Source organism: Cyprinodon variegatus, unplaced genomic scaffold, assembly GCF_000732505.1.
Source record: "Cyprinodon variegatus isolate N-32 unplaced genomic scaffold, C_variegatus-1.0 Scaffold143, whole genome shotgun sequence".
Classification (NCBI taxonomy): domain Eukaryota; kingdom Metazoa; phylum Chordata; class Actinopteri; order Cyprinodontiformes; family Cyprinodontidae; genus Cyprinodon; species Cyprinodon variegatus.
In genome coordinates this window covers 845,718-854,979 of record NW_015150596.1, presented here as the reverse complement: position 1 = coordinate 854,979, position 9,262 = coordinate 845,718, and the positions used below count along the sequence as shown (strand labels likewise).

The 9,262-nt window shown below is 34.8% G+C and overlaps 1 protein-coding gene across 1 annotated transcript; it reads right to left on the bottom strand.

Annotated features, from left to right (window-relative positions):
• Window positions 1–6: 6 nt before the first annotated feature.
• On the bottom strand, window positions 7–9,056 carry LOC107086116 (C-type lectin domain family 4 member A-like). The gene is made up of 6 exons (XM_015376867.1): window positions 8,947–9,056; window positions 6,820–6,945; window positions 6,145–6,390; window positions 3,386–3,564; window positions 2,558–2,673; window positions 7–397 (listed from the first exon to the last, which is right to left on the bottom strand). Exons 1-6 carry the CDS (start codon window positions 9,047–9,049, stop codon window positions 232–234), a joined length of 936 nt encoding a protein of 311 aa, XP_015232353.1. The 5' UTR covers window positions 9,050–9,056; the 3' UTR covers window positions 7–231.
• Between the last annotated feature and the right edge of the window lie 206 nt (window positions 9,057–9,262).

Here is a 9,262-nt window from a genome sequence, read left to right as displayed (position 1 = left end):
CACCTCAGTTCAAGAAAAAATGCACTTATTTTAAGAAAAATGACTTATTTATATTTGCATTTTTTGCAGTGTGGACAGTGACCTTTATGTCAGAGATAATTAAAGTACACATACAAACCAATATGTGAAACGTCCAGTTTCTGAGCATCTATGATGGACGACTTTTTTTTCAAGCACAAACAATCAGCTGGCTTAAAGTGTTGCTTTTCGACCAGTCCTGGTGAAGTGTCACTATTGTGAGGTGCTGCGCATCTCCTTCTCACAAATGAAGGGCAAAGGCATGTTGCAGGGGGCATCATACCAGCTCTTTGTCGCCACACGTTCCAACACCTGTGTCTTCACAATGTAACCACAGTCCTCATTGATGTGGTTATTGGGCTCATTTTCCTCCCAGAAACTTTTATGAAGAAAGACAAAGATTAGAAATGTTCTTAATGACACTAGAAACATGTGCAGTTTTACACTATACAGTACAATTCTTAAAACTTGATGTTTTTCTACTTTTTATTTTTTTATTTTTCACACCAATATACATGCCCTAAATATCCAAGACAAGTCTGATTAATCCATCACTGACTTGAAATCACGTGGATGTCGCACAATTATCAACCTGTAGGAAAAGGAGCATCAACCTAAACTGACAGATCAGATCAGGTTAGCAATGATCAGGAAAGAAGCTGAGAGACCAATATAAGCTCTAAAAGAGCTGTAGAGATCCACAACTCAGATGGAATAATCACAGCTTCACAAATCTGGCCTTTGTGCTATATGGCAAGTTTTATATTTATGTGTGTGACAGAAACACTGAATAGCCTGAAGACACAAAGCCTAATGAGAAATTAGCAGTGAGAATTTTGTTTTAGGGGTGACAGGTTAAGAGATGATGGGAAGATTGTTGGTGCTTTATTCAGTTTAATCCTTGATGAAAGCCTGCTTGAAAGCCAAAAAGTGTACAGACTGGGTTGCAAGATCACATTCCAGCAAAGCAGTGACTCTTAACTTTAACAGAAGCTAAAATGGAACAGTCCAGTCAGAGTAAAGACCAAAATCTAACGGAAAATCCGTGGTAGTACTTGGAGGTATTTTTTCAGCAGCTCTTTCTTGTTTGAGCTCAGGGTTTGTGGAAAGAAGAACATGCAGAACTCGTGGAAGGAACAACATCCATTCCTTCCACCCCCCACACACAAAATATATACGGTAATGGTGCTGTCAGCATAAAAACAGAGCAGAAAGATGTATAGTAAATGGATGAATATTTAAGTGAAAAAAGAGGAAGATCAAGAATGTAGGTAAAGATTGAGGAATAAGAAATATATATATATATCTTTCACACAACAGTACATTCAAAATGAGGAAGGGAAGTCAGATGATTCTTAGAAAATATGCCAAGTAGGCAAATATTGTGAAAGAATAGAGAATAAAAAGGGAAGAGCACAAAATTGGTAACAAAATGGAGAAGAATTTAGAGAACACTGGAAAAAAAAAAGAAAAAAAAAATTATATGTATATATATATATATATATAAATAAATCAGACCATAACAAAATGAGTGAAGAAAAGGAAAATTACCCTACCTGAATAAAAAAGGCAGATTAGAAGTTATTTGTAGCAGTTAAAAACGGTATTGTGGTTGTTTTCTTTAACTTTCTTACCCAATGGGTAACAAATTGAAAGGTTAAAAGCAACAACCCACAAAAAAGCACAAACTAAACTGTTAGTTAAGCACGTTTATCAAATTATCAAATAAATAATCCCCAAATCTAATCAATCTCTTTTTTCCCTTTATCTGAACATTGAAACTGACCATCAGCATTAAAAGATAAAGAGTAAAGACTAGTTAAAAGTGTTTGAATTTATTAAAATGACAACATGCAATTCTATATGATTTCAATAATAGATGAATACCTTTTGAGATGTTAGGTTTAAAAATTTTAAATGGTTAATAACACATCTAATGGACCACTTTATGTAGAAGTGCTTAGAAAGTTGGTTCATTTGGTGAAGTCACAATAAAATGCAGGATGTTCTTCACTCATATGACAGTTAAAGTTGTTTTTGATAATAACATATTCTCAAGGCAGAGGGGCTATTAACTATTAACTTGTAGCAATCTCCCGATTTATGAAGCCCGTAACAAATTATATAGGACATATATGTTTCTACTGTTGAAAAAACTGCTGATTAGTCCAATAAGGATGAGGAAATGTGTCCTAGGATGACACAGGTAACTGCTTAAATAAAGTTAAAAGTCCACTGACATGTAGTTTGCTTCTAAATCTTTGTTTACCTTAACAGCTAAACCAACTGCAGCCAGGAAACTGGACAGACACAGCAGATGCCTATCTATGAGCACCCTGTTTAGGGTGCTCTCATGTAAAAAATGCCAATGGAATAAACTGAATTATACATCATTGAATATTTAGCAGAATACACAATGAATAAAGTTACGAATCCTGAAAAGAAAAAACAATCCTTATTGATCTCCCGACAATTTCTTTTCAAGAATATTTTGCAGTTTTTTTGTTTACCGGTATTTGGAAAAAGATGAGAAACCTACCCTCCTTCTACCGGAGTACCGTCGACCCATTTCCACTCATCCTCTGTTTCTCCGTCAGTTATTCCAAACCAGAAGGAGTTCCAGTGGCCTCTGGGAAGCAGATTCCACAGAAAGGTCTAAGAGGAAAAACCCCAAAATAATATGAATATCAACAATATGAATAGCAAAGAAAAGTTTTTATTACACAGTGTGCATTTGTAAGCTTAACAATATGATTAAAATATGATTTCCATATGAAAAAAAATAAAAAAATACTTGGATAGAAGGGAACACTTGTACTTAAGGGCACATCTCTGCTTAAATAAATATATTTAATATTTATATTTAAAAACAAATGCTAAAGCTATTTGAGCAAGAAAATAAATAAATAAATAAATAAATAAATAAATAAATAAATAAATAAATAAATAAATAAAAAATAAATAAATAAACAAATAAATAAATAAATAAATAAAACAGTTTTAAATTGGAGAAAACTGGACATTTTATCAACTTTTCTGATTAATGTTTTAGATTAATAGTTTTTTTTTAAAAGACAATATAACCTTCATAACCTAACTAAGCAAAGGGAGCAGAACATTGTTACTGTTTTACACACAAACAAACAAAAAAAATATCTCTTTCATACAGAAACAGATGCTGCAGACTGTGTTACCTTAAATGTATTGGATTTGGACACTTTATCAGAAAATGACTTATACAGTATACCAAATTTTCAAGTTGTCTTGTCAAGAAAATAAGTCGGCTTATGAACTTTTTTCATACAGAATTGAATCAAAATAACCCAGATGCTGCAGCCATAGGTGAAGCCACTGTTAATCACTTTACCTGCTCCTCAGCTGTGAGGATAATGGCCAGGTGAGCTCCTTGGGTCTGGCAGTATCTGTTGCTCCCACTCCAACTTTGCCTGTTCTGTGCGGTAATGAGGTAACAGCTGTTTTCGAAGAGATGCCAGTTTGTAGGGCAGACGATTGGGACTGCAGTTGATCTTGGTGTGGGTGTAATGGCTAGAGTCCAAAAACAGAACATGTAAAGAAATTAAAATCTATTTATATAGCGCCATACCACCATATACATCATCTCAAGGCTTTACAGAGACATTTTAATCAAGCCATTAGTTTTCAATCAACTGAAAACCAGCAGATTGCTAGTATTTTTCATCCTATTTATAATTTTGTATACGTTTGTTACTCTCTTTTTATTCCTTTTTTCTATGGACCCTTCCTGCGTCTTGAATAAATGATGATGATGTTGATGATGTTCCATCATCTAGTATATGAAAGATAATATATTGCAAAAATATGCTTAGAAAGCATAAGTACCAACAATTGTAGAACCAAATATATTAGAAATTCACAAAAGCAATCAAACCAAGAACCAACCGCCTTAGAGACAGTTTTTACCCGACAGCAATAACAAAACTAAATGCAACCAAAAATAACCATTAATCATCATGGATGATGTGTGTGAGAATGTACTATTCTTATTAGTTGTTTTGTTTCAGTTATTGTTATTTATTTCTTATATTATGTGTAAATGGTGGTGACAGTGATTTTTGTTTTTGTTTTTTTAAGCATATGCACTGATCGATGGCACTTTTTTTTTTAAATTTTGTTGTTTTTGTGACAATGACAATAAAGATAAATTGAAATTGAAATAAACTGAAATTGAAAAGTAAACCCAACATATTGTGGAACTTACTGTAAAAACAACAATGGAAAATGTATTATACGTTACTCTTTGCAGAAAGAAATGCCTTTTGTTGAAAAACTTTGGAGATGACAACATCCTCATTATGCTAATCTCTGTGGGGCTGAGTGCGGCCTGGTGCATCGAGAAAAGTCTAAGAGCTCAATGCTCTGAAAACATTGGAGATGGTTGTAGATTTAGGGAAGAATACAAACTGTCCATTCCCTCAAATCAGTGCAACCAAATGACCAATCCTCCAGCTTCCTGAGCACCAACATCCCTCAGAACCTCAGGTGGGAAAAGAACATTACTTCTCTGACCAAAAAGGCAGAGCAGAGGATGTATTTGCTGAAGCAGCTAAATATTAGTCTGCCAAAAACAATAATGGTGCACTTCTACTCTGCCATGCCTGAGTGCATCCTCTGCTCCATTACCATCTACAGCGTATCATTCACTCTGCAGAGGGGGGTAAATGGTGCCTCTAGGGAAGTAAGGAAGATCTTGTCGACCCCATCCAACCTGGACACAAACTGTTTCAGACACTTCCTCCTCTGAGGGAAGCTGCAGTCCATTAGGAATACAATGTCCTGCCACAAAAACAGCTTCAACTGTAACTGTTTACTAGTAGCTACATAAATATTAATGGGTCCTCTACTGACATTTACAAAACAAAGAAAAATATCAAAGCACATGTATAAGCATCATTTTTAGTCTAACTCCATAGTGTTTTTGTTTAATATCTCCCATGGTGCTTTTTCTATACAAGTTGCAATTGTTTATTACGGTATATTGCACTTTATCATGAAGACAAATACCTGTAAAACATTACTTGGCACTTAACGGTTTTCTGATTCTGGTGGATTTTTTATTCTCATTTTTAGATAATTAGACGCACAAGAAAACAAAACAGACCTGTATGGACAGTGTCTGCTCCACACGTGTCTCTGTTGGATACTGTTTCCCACCTTATGCATGAAGCTGTTTAAGAACTGGAAAGCTCTGCAACAGCTTCATGCTGCACCCTAAATGCACCAGGTTGCGTTATCACAGATCCTTCCTCCCACCTGCTGAAAGACTTTATAAGCACCACTGTTCCTAACAACCTCAATAAGTTGCTACATTCATGCTGATTTCGCAGTTTCTGTCTTAGTCAGTTAAACATGCTGCTGTCATTTTTTTTGCACATCTCTGGTGTTATTGGAAAAATGTCCATAGCTGTTATTGATTTTCTCCATATACAGAGTATTTGTTGTAAAAACACTGTACAGTACAATACTCTATTTGTTTTATTTTTTTATCTGTTATTTTTTTGCACTTTTCTAAGGTACACATTGCTTGACCACCTCTACTATAAAATTTGCTGCTTTAATGCCACAATTTCCCCATTGTGGGACAATAGAGCTTGTTTTTTTATTCTATTCAAACATGATCTTTAAAGGATCAGGAACCTGACAGTCACCACGATAAGAAGAGGGATAGCTGATATGGAAAAGAAGGTTGGCTTTATTGTTCATTTCTTTTCTAGTGTGTTTAAACTTTGAGTTTATTGTCCTCACTTTACAAGGAATAAAATAACTGATGAGATGATAAAATCTTAATGCCTTATCTGATTGCCTTAGTTATGCACCATAACACTTTCAAAAGAATACTTATTCCCCTAAGGAAACCCAAAGCTCAGAATGACAGTCTTAGACATTTAGACTGCATGGAACATTTTGGGGTGCCTGTGAGCATACGGCTACATTTATCGTAACTTTCCGTAATAAAACTCAGGCAAGAAACTCAACAATCAGATGCCAATAAAAGAAGGGAGAAAATGCCAGGAGCTCTATGTGTTACCAGGTTCGTAGTTAATAAATCTGTAAAAACATCATGCAGCATTTAAAACAGAATTTTACCTTTGGTTGTCAATATGGAGTCAAGTTTGGCCTGTAGTTCGTCCTTCTCTTTCTGAAGTGCATCTCTCTCTTTCTGAAGTGCATCTCTCTCTTTCTGAAGTGCATCTCTCTCTTTCTGAAGTTCATCTCTCTCTTTCTGCTGTTGTTTATTCTCACTCTGTAGCTTTTGCATCACGGCCGAGATATTTGCATTCTGCCTCTGCATCTCTGCAGTTGCTTCCACACCACTCGCAGATTTGTTTTTATCTGAGGATAAAATTGAGCACATAATTATTATTTTAAGCACAAAAGTCTGGTCGAACATGTGTTTTTTTTTTACTTCAAAAACATTTATTTTTTTTTATTTAATTTTTTTTTTCATACTGGCCTCAAGGGAACAGATCCAAGGTTTCTAACTCAATCGTTATTCTACTAAGGGGGGGAAAATGTAACTTTTTTTTCCTTAATGTGAATATAGACCTGTAAAATATACACATGAGTACTTCAGTGATCTGACCAAAAATAATTACCGACAGTATAGATTAAAATAAACCTTACACAGTCCAGAACTATAGGGCTAAACACAATTGTAAACTGTCAATGCATTAAACAACTATTATTGGTGGTATGTGACAGAATCAGTGTTTACATGGTATACGAAAGAAATGTTAGCTATTGTGGATTGTGTGTACTCACTGCGGGCAGTGACAGCTATGATGGAGATGAGGAGGATAGCAGAGAGTGCAGCCAGGCAGATGGTAGCAAAGCGGTAGGGACCAGGGCCACTCAGCCATGGGTTTCTGACTGGGGACACTGGGTAATCTGAAGAAAAGCAAATAAAAAAAATAAAAAAAAACTTTGGTCAATAAAGAACTTAAGAAATATAAAGACCTTTAACCTAAAACATAGTAAAGAATATATATTACAAAGCTGAAATTAGGTGAGTATTTTACCTTTGAAGAAAAAAAATGCAAAAAAAATGTACCGTACTTTGGTTTTCCTGGATCATGGATAATAATTTGAACACTGACAGATGAAGCAAATGTTACTAACACATTCAATCATCAGTGGGATATACAGGACAATAAAGCAAAAAAACAAAAAACAACCCAGTGCCCACCTTTTTTTCTATCTTTTTTATTTATTTGTCTCATTGGGTCAGGCTTTTTTTAGCAGTTCCGTATCATTCATCAGATGGTCATGCTCCCTGACTTTATTCGTTTTGGAGCAGTAGTTGTGTGCTGGGTGTCAGCACACAATCAGTAGTCCAAAGGATCTTTTCTGCTCAATTAAAATCAATCATTAAAATAAGCCTAATGCATATATGTAGCTTAAATAAAAGCTACTGAAGAGAAATGCTAATGAGTCATATTTAATTATATACATACACCGCTCAATGATTGCTGAGATATGACATGTGATACGCCTGTTGCTTCCTGATCCATCCATCTTGTGCTGCTTGTTTTTCAGGGTCATGGGTTTGGTGCCTATTTCAAACAGTCCATAGCCGGAATACACCCTTAATAGGTAACAAGTTCCTCACAGGGAAACACACCCATGGAAAATAAAGAGAAACTGATCATTCTAACGGTCATGTTTTTGGACTGTTGGAGGAAAGCACCTGGAGAGAACCCACACATGCTCAGGGAGAGCATGCTAATTCCCTGCAGAAAGACCCTTCCTGCTGCAAGGCAATAGTGCTACAAACCATGCCTACTTGCAGCCTTATGCTAGAAAATACCAAAGTTCATGTTCAACTGCAAGAATAGAATTATATCAATATTATAAAGTGTTTACAGTACTATTTAAAGTACTGTTTAAAGTACTGACAGGAATTATACTATTATCCTGGGCATTTGTTCAACATTGCTGTGCGTCTCGAGAATGCTTGTTTTGATTCACACCCACTGTAGGAATACATACTGGTTTAAAACACCACTATACATTTTCTTATTCAGAGTGACAGCCATCTGATGTCAAGGTCTTGCAACATGTAAAATGCTAACAGCACAATATTTTACACAGCAAGGGAAATGTTACTATGTCGCAATGAAAAGGAATTAGGAAGTAGACAACTTTTTTTCATTTTAGCAGAGCTGCATTTAAAAATTATTGAAAATGACTAACAAATCAAACACAGCATTGCATTGGAATATAGAATTTTAAACTTCTTATTTGAGAATCAAGCTGTCATTCCACTATAGCTACATATAATATCCACATTAATAAATTTAACTGGATTCAACATCTGTAATAACTTATAATAAATGCTAAAAAGTGACCTTAAAATACAGCGAACATGACGAAGAGACATCTTGCAGTCTAATTATTCATTCAAAAACTTCCCACTTTCACTTCTCAGGGCAAAACAAGGTCTCCATAATGATAATTTAGGAGTGGATTACAGCAAAAACCTAAATTTATTGCAAGTATGGATATTTTGAATATGAAATAAACTAAAAGAAATGAAAAAAAAAAAACTGTCAATATTTACTAATTAGCAGGCATTTAAAACTCAGATTTCGGTAGTAAAAAAATGATCCTGATCAAATAAAAGTCTTTATTAGACTGTTATCATTCCCTGAGTTTATATAGCATGGTACTGGCAAATACAAACAAGTATTTTTAATAATACTATACAAAAAAGGAAAATACATGGAAAACAGAATGAGCAATTATGCATTTCAGAAATATTTCAGAAAAGTTGAGTTCTGTTGAAAAGTATTATAATAAATATTGGTTTACAGAAACTATGCTTTTTACAGGAATTTACAGGGACCATAAAGGCCTGTACAGCTGGATAAAAATATTAAATGTTCTTACTGATGTGCTGCACATCTGTCCTGTGGTTAGACTGGTCATAACTGCCCTCATCTATCAGTTTGGAGTAAATCCTGTCGGTCGAGGAGCTCCCTGTGGTCGCCATCTCAACAGAACAAACACTGGATGGTGAGAAAAAAGTTCTACATGTATTTGTTTACATGCCACACTGAGAGATTTAAACTAGCCCTTCCTGCTTTAGATTTCAAAATAAAAGCCCTCTTAAATAGAGAAAAAAATATCCTAAATACCTCAAGATACTTACAAACTAATACTTTAAGACACTAACTGACTAATCACTAAGGCAAGTTTTTGCATA

Coding starts and splice junctions, on each gene's coding strand:
- LOC107086116 (XM_015376867.1), bottom strand. CDS start 9,049: ATGGCGACCACAGGGAGCTCCTCGACCGACAGGATTTACTCCAAACTG. Junction 3,565..6,144: donor CTCCATATTGACAACCAAAG/GTAAAATTCTGT, acceptor TTTGGACTCTAG/CCATTACACCCACACCAAGA. Junction 398..2,557: donor GGTACTCCGGTAGAAGGAGG/GTAGGTTTCTCA, acceptor TCTTCATAAAAG/TTTCTGGGAGGAAAATGAGC.